The sequence below is a fragment of the Borostomias antarcticus genome (assembly GCF_949987555.1).
Source record: "Borostomias antarcticus genome assembly, chromosome: 15".
In the NCBI taxonomy this organism is placed as follows: domain Eukaryota; kingdom Metazoa; phylum Chordata; class Actinopteri; order Stomiiformes; family Stomiidae; genus Borostomias; species Borostomias antarcticus.
The window spans coordinates 2,750,403-2,764,912 of record NC_140248.1 but is presented as its reverse complement, the minus strand read 5'-3'; the positions used below and the strand labels follow the sequence as shown (position 1 = coordinate 2,764,912).

The following is a 14,510-nucleotide window of genomic DNA, read 5'->3' as shown; positions in this document are numbered from 1 at the left end:
CTTTCTTTCTTTCTTTCTTTCTTTCTTTCTTTCTTTCTTTCTTTCTTTCTTTCTTTCTTTCTTTCTCCATCCATCCATCCATCCATCCATCCATCCATCCATCCATCCATCAATCCATCTTGGTCTCCAATGAGGGGTGGATGGGGATGACCTGGCAATCACTGACCTGCCCCCCACAACCTCTGACCTGAGAGGGCGGAGTCTCGCCACCACGCCACTATCCACGCCACCGTCCCCACATCTCAGACCCTGAGTTGGCTAAAGACGCAGTTTTCACGGTTGGGTGCATGTAGGTGGTCCGGGGAGCAGTACACTGTCCTAGACCGGCTCTGACCCGAGGGGGCGGAGTCTCGTCACAACGCCACTATCCACGCCATTGTCCCCACATCTCAGCCCCTGAGTGAGCTACAGACACACGGTCTTCACTGTTGGGTGCATGGAGATTGCCCGGATGTCAGTGCACTGCCCCCGACCTGCTCTGACCTGAGGGGGCGGAGTCTCACCACCACGCCACTATCCATGCCACGGACCTCACAACACAGCCTCTGAGGTGGCTAGAGACACACGGTCTTCGCCAGTGGGTGCATGGAGATTGCCCGGTCCGTAGTAGTTCTAGCAGTAGCTGTTACATACAGCTGCAGCAGCTAGCCCACCTCACATTTTCTCCAGGAAATTTACTTTCTAGTTATTATTATTTTTTAGAAATTTAACTTTTAAAACAATTTTTTGTCCCATTGAAACTGCTTGAAACTGCTTTTGGAATGTTCAGAAACTATGTTTTTAGAGTGGTGGCAGCTGTTGCTTTGAAAATATTTACACATTTTGTAAACTGCTGGCACTCCTACAGTTTTGAAAGCTCACACACGTATTATACATCAAAACTTTCACACAACTGTGCTGATTCGTACAATGTAAGGATCTAAGCTGTGTGACTCATACTTTTCGCTGTATGATGATTTGTTCGGCAACTGCGCTCCCCATTGAAACGTATGGCGCTGCACTCTAGCTTTTGAGCTGCTTATTTTGAATTTTTACTCTTTTTCTAACTTGTCGCTATGCCTACAGTTTTAACAGCTCATACACATATTATATATCGAAACGTTTCCATAACTGTGCTGATTTGTACAATGTAAGTATCCAAGCCGTGTGACTTATAGTTTTCGCTGTATGACGATTTGTTCGGCAACTGCGCTCTCCATTGAAACGTATGGGCCCACACTCTACCTTTTGAGCTGCTAATTTTGCATTTTTACCCTTTCTCTTTCTTGTCGCCATGCCTACAGTTTTTAAGCTACACGGACATATCATAGCCTAAAATGTTCAGCATTTTCTCAGGATTCCTACGGTGTCAATATCTAGGCTGTGAACTTTATACTTTTTGAGAGAGAGCTTTCTGAAGCCAACATGCCTTTCCATTGAAGTGAATGAGAGGATGCTCACAGTGTCAGTTGGGATTTGAATTTGGGGACACGTGCAGGCTCTCTGTACAGGCACCCTTTTATGACTACTGTGGTAGCATTCATATTCATTCATTCCTTCCTTCCTTCCTTCCTTCCTTCCATCCATCCCTCCTTCTTTCCATCCCTCCTTCCTTCCACCCCTCCTTCCTTCCATCCTTCTTTCCTTCCATCCTTCCTTCCTTCCTTCCCCCCTTCCTTCCTTCCTTCTTGCTTTCTTTCCTTCCTTCCTTCCTTTTCTTCCTTCCTTCCTTCCCTTCCTTCTTGCTTTCTTTGTTTCCTTCCTTTCCTTCCTTCCTTCCTTCCTTTCCTTCCTTCCTTCCCTTCCTTCTTTCTTTCTTTCTTTCCTTCCTTCCTTCCTTCCCTTCCTTCCATCCTTCCTTCTTTCTTTCTTTCCTTCCTACCTTCCATCCTTCCTTCCTTCCATCCTTCCTTCCTCCATCCTTCCTTCTTTCTTTCCTTCCCTTCCATCCTTCTTTCTTTCCTTCCTTCCTTCCATCCTTCCTTCCTTCCATCCTTCCATCCTTACTTCCCTTCCATCCTTCCTTCTTTCTTTCCTTCCATCCTTCCTTCCATCCTTCCTTCCCTTCCATCCTTCCTTCTTTCTTTCTTTCTTTCTTTCTTTCTTTCTTTCTTTCTTTCCTTCCATCCATCCATCCATCCATCCTTCCTTCCTTTCCTTTCCTTTCCTTCCCTTCCCTTCCCTTCCCCCCCTTCTGTCCTTCCTTCCTTCCATCCTTGCTTCCATCCTTCCTCCCTTCCTTCCCTCCTTCCATTCCTTCCTTCCTTCCTTCTTGCTTTCTTTCCATCCTTCCTTCCTTCCTTTCCTTCCCTTCCTTCCTTCCTTCCTTCTTTCTTTCTTTCTTTCTTTCCTTCCTTCCCTTCCATCCTTCCTTCCCTTCCTTCCCTTCCTTCCATCCTTCTTTCCTTCCTTCCTTCCATCCTTTCTTCCATCCTTCCTTCTTTCCTCCTTTCTTTCCTTCCATCCTTCCTTCCTTCCATCTTTCCTTCCTTCCTTCCATCTTTCCTTCCTTCCTTCCTTCCTTCCATCCATCCTTTCCTTCCTTCCTTCCTTCCTTCCTTCCTTCCTTCCTTCCTTCCTTCCTTCCTTCCTTCCTTCCATCCTTTCCTTTCTTCCTTCCTTCCTTCCTTCCTTTCCTTCCATCCTTCCCTTTCTTTCTTTCTTTCTCTTTCTTCCTTCCTTCCTTATATTCAAAGAAATATTCAGAATGACACTCTTTCAGGCTGCAAACTCATTAATATATTTTCTCCTCTTTCAGCTATTGAACTCAATAAAACTATGAGTTATGATGAGTGGTCTAATCTATTTTTGAGTGTAGTACTAGCAGTACTTATAACAAACACCTACTGCAACACCTCCACAGCTACTGCTCGGCCTGGGGTGGGCAATAGACACATGGTCTCCAATGAGGGGTGCATGGGGATGGCCTGGCAATCACTGACCTGCCCCCCACAACCTCTGACCTGAGGGGGTGGAGTCTCGCCACCACGCCACTATCCACGCCACCGTCCCCACATCTCAGACCCTGAGTTGGCTAAAGACGCAGTTTTCACGGTTGGGTGCATGTGTGTGGTCGGGGGAGCAGTTCACTGTCCTAGACCGGCTCCGACACGAGGGGGAGGAGTGTCGTCAGTGTCCCCACATCTCAGCCCCTGAGTGAGGTACAGACACACGGCCTTCACTGTTGGGTGCATGGAGATTGCCCAGATGTCAGTGCACTGCCCCCGACCTGCTCTGACCGGAGGGGGCGGAGTCTCGTCATCACGCCACTATCCACGCCACGGACCTCACAACACAGCCTCTGAGGTGGCTAGAGACACACAGTCTTCACTGGTGAAGGCAGGTGGGTAGCCCGGCATGGCCTACACTGTCCACGACCGGCTCTGACCCAAGGGGGCGGAGTCTCACACTCACGCCACTATCCACGCCACGGCCCCACAACTCAGCCCCTGAGTGGGCTAGAGACACATGGTCTTCACCGGTGCGGGCGGGTAGGTGGTCCGGAGAGGGGTACACTGTCCTCGACCAGCTCTGACCTGAGGGGGCGGAGTCTCACCACCATGCCACTGTCCACACCACAGACCCCACAACTCAGCCCGATTGGGCTGGAGACGGACGGTCTTCGCCGGTGGGTGCATGGAGATTGCCTGGTCCGTAGTAGTTCTAGCAGTAGCTGTTACATGAAGCTGCAGCAGCTAGCCCACCTCACATTTTCTCCAGGAAATGTACTTTCTAGTTATTATTGTTCTCCCCAGTTTTTGTCTCCTTTATAACTTCTTCATACTTTGTGCTAGAAACTTCATTCAAACTTTAAAATCTTCACGATGTTTAGCTCTTTAACGGATGTATTCAGATTTTTTATATATATTTTTTTAGAAATTTAACTTTTTTAACTATTTTTTGTCCCATTGAAGCTGCTTGAAACTGCTTTTGTAATGTTCAGAAACTTTTTTAGAGTGGTGGCAGCAGTTGCTTTGAAAATATTCACACATTTTATAAACTGCTGGCACTCCTACAGTTTTGAACGCTCACACACATATTATATATCAAAATGTTCACACAACTGTGCTGATTCTTACAATGTCAGTATCTAAGCTGTGTGACCTACAGTTTTCTCTGTATGACGATTTGTTCGGCAACTGCGCTCCCCATTGAAATGTATGGCAACGCACTCTAACTTCTGAGCTGATAATTTAGCATTTTTAGCCTTTTTCTAACTTGTCGCTATGCCTACAGTTTTAACAGCTCATACATATATTATATATCGAAATGTTCACAAAATTGTGCTGATTCGTACAATGTAGTATCTTAGCTGTGTGACTTACCGTTTTTGAGGTATGACGATTTGTTCGGCAACTGTGCCGAACAAATCGTACTGTACTGATTCCTATGGTGTCAATATATAAGCTGTAACATTTATAGTTTTCGCGATAGAGCTGTCTGAAGTGGACCATGTCTAGGATCAGAGTGTCAGTTGGGATTAGAGTGGTGGCAGCTGTTGCTTTTTTAAAATTTGTGTGCATGTGCAGCCTCTCTTAAAGGTACAGGCACCCTTTTATAACTAATGTGGTAGCACAGAATGCAGCCAAAGTGGAATAGAGACACATTATATTCACTGGTGGGGGCCGGTGGGTAACCCGGAGAGGAGTACTATATCCCTGACTGGCTATGACCGAAAAGGGCGGAGCCTCACCACCACGCCACTATTCGTGCCACAGAACCCACTTTTCAGCCCCTGAGGGGGCTAGAGACACACAGTCTTCAATGGTGGATGCATGGAAATTGCCCGGAGGTCACTGTACTGTCCCCGACTAGCTGTGACCCAAGGGGGCAGAGCCTAACCAGCACACCACTATCCACGCCATGGGTCCCGCAACTCAGCCCCTGAGTGGGCTAGAGACACATGGTCTTCACCGATAAAGTCATGTAGGGGGCCCGGAGAGGGATACACTGTCCCCGACTGGCTGACCTGAGGGGGCGGAGTCTCACCACCACGCCACTATCCACGCCACATAATCCACTTTTCAGCCCCCGAGTGGGCTAGAGACACACAGTCTTCAATGGTGGATGCATGGAAATTGCCCGGAGGTCACTGTACTGTCCCCGACTAGCTGTGACCCAAGGGGGCGGAGCCTAACCAGCACGCCACTACCCACGCCACGGGCCCCACAACTCAGCCCCTGAGTGGGCTAGAGACAGACGGTCTTCACTGGTGGAGTCAGGTAGGTGGCCCGGAGAGGGTTACACTGTCTTCGACCAGCTCTGACCTGAGGGGGCGGAGTATCACCACCACGCCACTGTCCACGCCACGGACCCCACAATTCAGCCCCTGAGTGGGCTAAAGACGTACGGTCTTCAGCGGTGGGTGCATGGAGATTGCCTGGTCCATAGTAGTTCGAGCAGTAGCTGTTACATACAGGTGCAGCAGCTAGCCCACCTCACATTTTCTCCAGGAAATGTACTTTCTAGTTCCAAGTGTTCTTGCTTTTAGCAAGCGTATCAAGTCTAGCGCACTATATTCACAGCCATAAACCCAAAAGCAACATGGCTATCTCTTTCCAGAGCCCGTTTCCACAGTTTACATCTCCTGAGTGAGACAACTCCACTAATCTGAGGGACCAAGGCAGAATGCCCATTAAGAATCAATTAGCTGGGGCGCCACAGGTGGCTCACCGGGTTAAGGCGCATACCGCAAAGGCTTGTCCTTACCGCAGCGGTCTGGGTTCGAATCTGGCCCAGGCCATGTGCTGCATGTCTCCCCCCCTCTCCCTCTCCTGCATTTCCTGTCTATAATCTTCACTGTCCTATCTAATGAAGCAGAAATGCCATAAACAAATCTTGGAAAAAAAAAAAGAAAAAAAAAAGAAAGAAAAAAGGAATCAATCAGCTGCCGATCGACAGACTGGGTCAGTAGAGCCAAAGGCTCCATCTCCAGGGAACCACAGGTGCTCCAGCCAGGGGGCAGAGCAGCCGCCCGTAAAACAACCGCTCTGTGGAGGTGCTAATGTCCAGGCTGCCAGACAGAGGCTGAAGGTAGCATAATAACAGCAGTATGGCAGCCTGGGACAGACATGATCTACTGAATGCCTACACCTCTAATGCCAGGCCTCTCCTCTCTGTGGGCGATGTAATACCTTTCAGATGGTTTGAACTGGTCTCATAAAACACACATTGACAGGCACTTTCAAAGCGATGACCCTGGCACCTGTGTCCAGACTTGTGACTGGTACTGTAGGCCTGTGCTTCTCTGAAGACCCCCCCAGCCTGACAGATCATAGATCTTCACTGAAAACAACCTCCAACCATGAAACCACAGTCTTGTTGCGAGGAGAATAAAAGTCCACAGTGACATAACAATAGGTTCCAGAATTCATCTGGAGGGGAAGAGTGCAAGAAAGCTGACACTTTAGTGCATTTTTCTCAAAGCAGTTGAAAGTGAGGGCGATTAACATTTTTATTGTGAAAATCAATATTGTACATGAATTTCCTTCTCAAGAACGACACTTGATGGACATATAGCGCACCTGTTTTTGGGAGCCCTACAACCCATTTTGTTTAATTTTTGTTAATTGAGCATTCAATACATGTACAGTACAGTAAAAGCTTTCCAGGTCAACAGTCTCGTGCCAAGGCCAGTCATCACCCACAGGACAGCCCACATCCACAGAGCCCCTCTGTGATGAAGCAGGCTATGGCCAGGTAGCAGAGAGCTGTGATGAAGCAGCCATGGCCAGGTAGCAGAGAGCTGTGATGAAGCAAGCCATGGCCAGGTAGCAGAGAGCTGTGATGAAGCTGCCATGGCCAGGTAGCAGAGAGCTGTGATGAAGCAGCCATGGCCAGGTAGCAGAGAGCTGTGATGAAGCAGCCATGGCCAGGTAGCAGAGAGCTGTGATGAAGCAGCCATGGCCAGGTAGCAGAGAGCTGTGATGAAGCAATTTTAGGCCCAATTTTAGGCCCATCTCTAAACTGCCTTTTTTGTCCAAAGTACTGGAAAAGATTGTTTCCATTCAGTTGCACTCTTTTTTAGCAATGAATGATGTGTATGAGAAGTTCCAGTCTGGTTTTAGAATTGCTCATAGCACTGAAACGGCTCTCTTAAGGATTTTTAATGATATTATTCTTACTGTCGACTCTGGGTGTGCTGCTATCCTGGTTACACTAGATCTGACCGCGGCCTTTGACACTGTGGACCACAAGACCCTTCTTACCCGCCTTGAACAGTGTGCTGGCATTAAAGGTGCTGCTCTCATGTTCCTACAGTCTTACCTGACTGATAGGAGCTTCTCTGTCCAGCTGGGTGAGTTCTCATCTAGTGTGGCCCCCCTCACCTGCGGTGTCCCCCAAGGATCCATCTTAGGCCCTTTATTATTTTCTTTATATATGCTGCCCCTGGGTTCCATTCTACGGAAACACAATGTGTCTTTCCACTGTTATGCTGACGATGTCCAACTGTACCTCCCCCTGAAATTGAACTGTAAGGATTCCTTTAAGCCTGTAACATCTGCGCTAAATGACATCAAGACCTGGATGGACTTAAACTTCCTTAGTCTGAATGATGGGAAGACCGAGGTTATTTTGTTTGGTCATAAAGACAGCCATGTTGGCAGCCCCTCGCTGCCAAGAATCGCTCTTTTATTAAAAGTCTTGGTGTCACTTTTGATACTGGTTTTAATTTTGAGCGACAAATTGGCTCTGTGGTTAAAGGCAATTTTTTTCCAGCTTAGGCTCTTATCCAAAGTGAAACCGTACCTCTCTTTTAAGGACCTGGAGACAGTCATCCATGCTTTTATTTCTTCAAGATTGGACTACTGTAATGCCTTGTATGTGGGCCTTGACCAGCGGTCACTGAGGCGCCTGCAATTGGTCCAGAATGCTGCTGCACGCCTCCTGACTGGAACCAAGAAGCGGGACCACATCACACCGGTGCTGGCCTCCCTCCACTGGCTTCCTGTTCGCTTCAGGATTGATTTTAAAATCTTAATGTTTATTTTTAAGGCTCTACATGGTTTGGCCCCCCACTATCTGGCTGAACTGATTCAAGTTCGTGCGACATCTAGAACCCTGAGGTCCTCCTCCGAGACTCTTTTAATAGTCCCTAGATCGAGACTTAAGACCAAGGGTGACCGAGCTTTTGCAGTGGCTGGCCCAAAGCTCTGGAACAGCCTCCCTCCACACATTAGACACGCACAGAACCTAGGGCTCTTTAAGTCTCAGCTTAAAACGCACTTGTTTTCACTGGCTTTTGAGGCCTGATAGCCTACATCCCCTGTCCTGTTTTGTGTCCTGTCCTTTTATTGTTCTGTGATTATGTGCACTTTATTCAGTTTTTTGTTTTAGTTTATTTTATATATTGTACAGCACTTTGGTGCAACTTCGGTTGATTTTAAACGTGCTTTATAAATAAAGTTGACCTTGACCTTGACCATGAAGCTGCCATGGCCAGGTAGCAGAGAGCTGTGATGAAGCAGCCATGGCCAGGTAGCAGAGCGGCCGGGGCTGCAGCTTGGCGCTTTGTGTTTTCTAAGTCCTTGAACCAGCGGCAGGTGCAAGAGCGGTTTCTCTAAGCTGCCCCTGCTCCTACCACCTCTCTACCACTTCTCTACCACCGCTCTACTACCGCTCTACCACTTCTCTACCACTTCTCTACCACTTCTCTACCACCGTTCTACCACCGCTCTACCACCACTCTACCACCACTCTACCACCGCTCTATCACTTCTCTACCACTGCTCTACTACCGCTCTACCACCTCTCTACCACTGCTCTACCACTGCTCTACTACCACCTCTCTACCACTTCTCTACCACTTCTCTATCACTGCTCTACCACCGCTCTATCACCGCTCTACCACCGCTCTACCACCAAACACAATAGGGATCTCTCACCGTGTAGTTGGGGTTGCCAGGTTGGATGCGGAGCTCGGCCAGGATCCAGATGCCGTTGGTGAGCTTCAGGGACTGGTACAGCATGTCCTGACCCTCCACGTTTCTTTTGGCGATGGTGTATATGTTGTTGTTCTGCAGCTTCCCCGACACAGTGTCTGCAAGGCCAGGTACAACACTGAGTCAGACAACAAGGACAACGCTTTCTCCACTGAGATACAGCCAACTCACTAAAGACAACGGCTAGGGCAGGCTGTTCTGGTGAACAAACTCACTAAAGACAAAGGCTAGGGCAGGCTGTTCTGGTGAACAAACTCACTAAAGACAACGGCTAGGGCAGGCTGTTCTGGTGAACAAACTCACTAAAGACAACGGCTAGGGCAGGCTGTTCTGGTGAACAAACTCACTAAAGACAACGGCTAGGGCAGGCTGTTCTGGTGAACAAACTCACTAAAGACAACGGCTAGGGCAGGCTGTTCTGGTGAACAAACTCACTAAAGACAACGGCTAGGGCAGGCTGTTCTGGTGAACAAACTCACTAAAGACAACGGCTAGGGCAGGCTGTTCTGGTGAACAAACTCACTAAAGACAACGGCTAGGGCAGGCTGTTCTGGTGAACAAACTCACTAAAGACAACGGCTAGGGCAGGCTGTTCTGGTGAACAAACTCAAGGGCCCAGAGGGGAGTTTGCTATTACTACTGTACACTGTGGGAGTTTAACAGCAAATAGCAGCGAAATGGCAGATTATTGAGTGTGAGTGAGTGTGTGTGTGTGTGTGTGGGGGGGGGGGTCTAAAAGGAATGGGTTTTAAAGAGATCAGTTTCTACAGACACAATGTATGGTTAATGGCGCAGCCCTGATCTAAACTGGAGACAATTTAGACAGGATGTTAAAGATGGAAGACAGATTTCAATTGAAATATGACTCAAGACCGGCATAAAAGCCTTATTACTTCCGGCTCATAACTGCTCTTTCAGTCATATCCGACTCACTGCGTACTGTAAACGGCTTGATAAATCAGTCAATTCCCATTACCTACATCAGTGGCCTGACTGTTCATTTCAGCCAATCTGCATTTGAATGACCCTGAATGGTTTTTGTATGAGACTGTTAACAGCTGTCAGCCAGGGCAGTTCAGCTAGTACATAAACATTAGCTTCATAAAGACACTACTGGAGCCAGGTCTCTGCTTTGTAGCTCAAACACACCGTCTTCACTGCTCAAAGCGAGTGTGACGATAGCACAGCTAACATGACATTGACAATGACTGTGAACTTGTGTCATTTAAGAACACAGCGTACAAACAAAGCGATCATCATAGGATCATCTTTATAGGTCATTATAGGAGAAGGCATCTACTGCATTACTATGTAATTTGATTTCAAGGTAGGTTGACGCAGCTCTAAGGAGAGGGAAGGCGGGGGGGGGGGGGGGGGGCTACACCACTACTGACTATTGAACCAATTCAAAAAGCATGAACTCTGACCCTGAGGCTAGTCCAGCTGGAAGTCAGGCTCTGAGCTCGGGGCCAAACCCTCATTCAGTCACTCTATAGTCAGAGCAGCACGTGTAGTGGAAGCTGTATCTGAGACAGGCTTTTCAAGGAGGAAGGGAGGGAGGCAGAGGTGAGGCTAAAGGCCTGGACAGACATCCTGAGACAGACATCCTGAGACAGACATCCTGGGACAGACATCCTGGGACAGACATCCTGGGACAGACATGCGTGGACATGGAGAGAAGGACAAATAAAGAGAGTTAGAAAAGAAGAGTCCGGATGACTGACAGTTGGAGAGAGTTACGGTCATCTTCCCGCAGTGCCGGCCGTTCTCCCTGACTTCCCTGATGTGTGGTCTCTATTTCTGCCAGCTGGGAAGACTCCAGGATTCCTACCCCTCCCAGCATGTTTCAATTATTAACTGGGAATTGCAGTGTTTCTTGGTTCATAGCTGACAGCTTTGATAGCATTGGCATGTAGAGTGTTTTACCAGAGGGTATTGCATGTTCACCAGAGGGTGTAGAGTGTTCACCAGAGGGTGTAGAGTGTTCACCAGAGGGTGTAGAGTGTTCACTAGAGGGTGTAGAGTGTTCACTAGAGGGTGTAGAGTGTTCACTAGAGGGTGTAGAGTGTTCACTAGAGGGTGTTGAGTGTGTACAGTATTTTATCTGGCGGCTAACTGTGAATTCAGAGGTCATACAGATGAAAGGATGAAAAAGTACACACTTCAAAATAACAGGAAATAATGTGAAATGTTTTATTAGTGAGATACTGGGACGTTATGAGAGCAGAAACGGCCAGAGAAGATGTTATGAGACGGATGTGCTCCCTGCCCCATAGATAAAGACCTGGGGCCTCATTTCTAAACGTTGCGTAAGTACAAAAGCGTGCGTAACCCATGCTGAGCATCTTTCTACGCAACTTTCGGTATTTATAAAAAACGAGCTGAGCGATAAGTTGGCGGAAGGTGTGCGTAACTCTACGCACACTTCGACCCTCCTTTAACTACGATAAGCACGTTTCTGGAGAAAGGGGAAAACGCGACTCCGATGGCAGAGAGATGAAACTCGGGAAAGTCTGCGAAACACATGACATATTGAATAATAAATACATCGGTCGCTGCAAGAAACCCTCCAATGTGTCACACAGTTTAAACGGAATCAATCGCCACCGTAGCCTAATCACGAAATAATGTCGACATTGCTTTGGATGTGTCTGTGAATTGACCCATTTGTGTCATAATATAATGTTATGTTGTAGGCCTATTCATTTATAGGCTATCCCGAGAAGCACCACGGGCAGTAGCCTATGAATAAAAGCCACATTACGTTGATAACACAACACGACACGAGCCTATAGGCTTATCATAGGCCTATAACTATAAGGCCTATAACGCACCAAACAAATGTTGCATTCGGCGTTGAAGTATATTTATTCAGTTAATCATTTATTTAGTTAATTATTCGTATGTTTAATTATCCACCTATTCATTCGTTAATGTATTTATGTATTTATAGCCTATATTTGATTAGGCTTTTATGTAAACCCGAATGACTACTGAGGCAAGCCGCAATTACAATGATGTTGAGCGGTGAATGGAAATGTCCTACTTGAGGCAGCTGTGGGCTACATTAGGCTATATTGTACATCATCATATATCCTCATATTGTCTTATGATTGTCATGTAGCAGGCGTACGAGGAATGTGGGCCTAAAAACGCATGTCATCCCAATGCTCACATGCCGCTTTGGTAGAATTAGCTGTGCGCAAAACAGCGCATGGAGGTGATGCGTCTCCAAGTTGCAAGAACACAAGGGAGCAAGTTAGATTATTAATTTGCCGAATCGTCATGTGTGTAGCTATAATTACGCTTTATAGAATCACATGAAACTCATCCATGGACCCCATATATTTACAAGACATCGATACAGACACTGATATAGCTGGATTATAGTAGGCCATGACGCACGGGGCCTTGGATATGCCGGTACTTGGCACAGATGTTCTAATATGTGCTTGGCTATCCCGCAACATCCATTAGAACACGCAGCTTCTATAGGCCTACAGAATGTTTTGAGAAAGTATGTGAAATGCATGATATCCCGGAAAATACACAAATTGGCTGCTGCAAAGAACCCTCAGATCTGTCGTACAGTCAAATTGGGGATACTTGCCTTAAGTCACTATAGGCCTACATGTTTGCATTGTTATGGATGTCATTGTAAATTGACCAGTTTATACGTTGATAAGTTAGGCATTTTATTCATGGGCCACCCTATGAAGCATTAGATTACGTGCAATATAGATCCAAACCCCATTACCCATGCAACAACACTATAGGCTTATAATGATTATCAGTTTGGATATAAGCAGCCACCTAATAAGGCCTACCGCACTAAACGAATGCCAATATAGCCTGCATGACAGATAATTCATTATAATCTAAATGGGACCACTCAGGCCTAACAGGTGCTCTTATCAGTCGAGCACATGTGAAATCATCGTTCCGAAAAGATCCTTTTGCGGCGTTTCTACCTCGTTGACCAATACCTCCACCTCGCATCGGTAAAATGTCTCTTTCTCTTTCTGCCTTTTGCACTCGGCTCCATCGTCGTTGCATATGTATAGGCGTATCACTGACCATTTATAGGCAATTGTGGGCGTTAATTGGGGTGTGATCAGAACGCGCGTTCACGTGCGCCAAGTTAAGTGTTGATTGTGATTTATAAAGGGCAGCTGGCGTAGGCGTGCCTGAGTGAACATGGGTTGTGATACGCAGCGTTTTATAAATCTGAGATTTTTTGTGCGTATATTTTAGTACTCACTTAGCTAAGCTAACTTAGTTACGTGGATTCTACGCAATGTTTATAAATGAAGCCCCAGGAGAGGGCTGCACACTCAACTGCCCCCACAGCCTTTGGGGTAATTCCTATTTTCTCCTTTTCTTGAAAATGGAAAGTTTAGTGCCCGTGTGAGAGGACTTTATTCGTCTGTAACAGCTGGTCAGTGGCGAGCGACATAAAACCTTCATTCGTCCTTTCTCCATCCTTTCACAAATCATTTCTCTTCACTCAAAAGCTTCTTATCAGAGCCAAGGTGAGGCCTTGTGTGTCATGACATCCTCCAACCCTTAGAAGCGCTTAGTTACAGTATGCTGTATTGGAATATATCCTGGCAATATAGGGACTGTGAGCGTGTGTGTGTGTGCGTGCGTGTGTGTATGCGGCAAGAAATGTTCAAACTGGTTTTGTTATCATGGTCAGCCAGTCTTCCTGTAGACTGCTGAGGGGTGGGTTAGGGGACATCGGTTGCTTGGGACTCTATCACTTGCATACAGTAAAAACAACCATGTTACAGTATGAAGTAGGGATGTAACGATAACCGGTATAATGGTAAACCGCGCTAAAATAAAATTAAATGTATTGCGATAAAATTATCATTAAAACAGTGTTTGTTTATTTCTGCGCGGAAAAACTCACTGTAAACACTGTCCAGCATCAACCAAAGTTAGCATCAGTTTCCATGACGCATTAGTTTAATGTTAATGCAAACAAAAAGTGCATAGTGCTGCTAATGATATGTGGTGTTCAATATAAATCTTTGTGAAATAATTTCAGCGTGTGTATCGGTAGTTTTAGAAAATGTTTAACATATTTTAAAATACCGCGATAACGCTGATAACTGTGATAAGTTTGGTCACTATAATCGTCACATGACATTTTCATACCGTTACATCTCTAATATGAAGTAGTATGACGTGTGTAACAGTGTAAAGCCCGAGATATACTTGCTTTTACCCATGTGTACGCGTCTACCACGCGTCTACCACGTGTCTACCACGCGTCTCCCTCGCGTCTCCTGGGTTCCTTTGGAGAGTCATAATGTTCCTGCATTCCTTTATTTTATATTTAAAATATATAATGCCAATGAATCTATTCCGTTCCAGCCCAACCCTGAAGCCATAGTTAGACAGGCCTACAGTACCTGCGTTTAGGTGGCACTCCTTGATCTGGTACTGCAGCTCGTTCTCATTAGGGATGTCTTTCCAGGTGGCCAGGAAAACCTGGCGCTCTGCAGCAGACAGACAGGGGAGGATAATGAGCAACACCAACGCCTGCAACCAGCTATGAGGAGCTCATTATCATTTAAGTAG

At 46.6% G+C, this 14,510-nt stretch overlaps 1 protein-coding gene across 1 annotated transcript in view; it reads right to left on the bottom strand.

Moving 5' to 3' along the window:
* Positions 1 to 14,510, bottom strand: part of ap2b1 (adaptor related protein complex 2 subunit beta 1) — a 73,455-nt gene that overhangs the window by 3,044 nt on the left and 55,901 nt on the right. Inside the window, exons 20-21 of the mRNA XM_084449315.1 lie at positions 14,342 to 14,428; positions 8,865 to 9,019 (exon numbers count right to left, since the gene is read on the bottom strand). Of these exons, the coding sequence (XP_084305441.1) occupies positions 8,865 to 9,019; positions 14,342 to 14,428 (242 nt within the window). The remainder of the gene's footprint in view (positions 1 to 8,864; positions 9,020 to 14,341; positions 14,429 to 14,510) is intronic.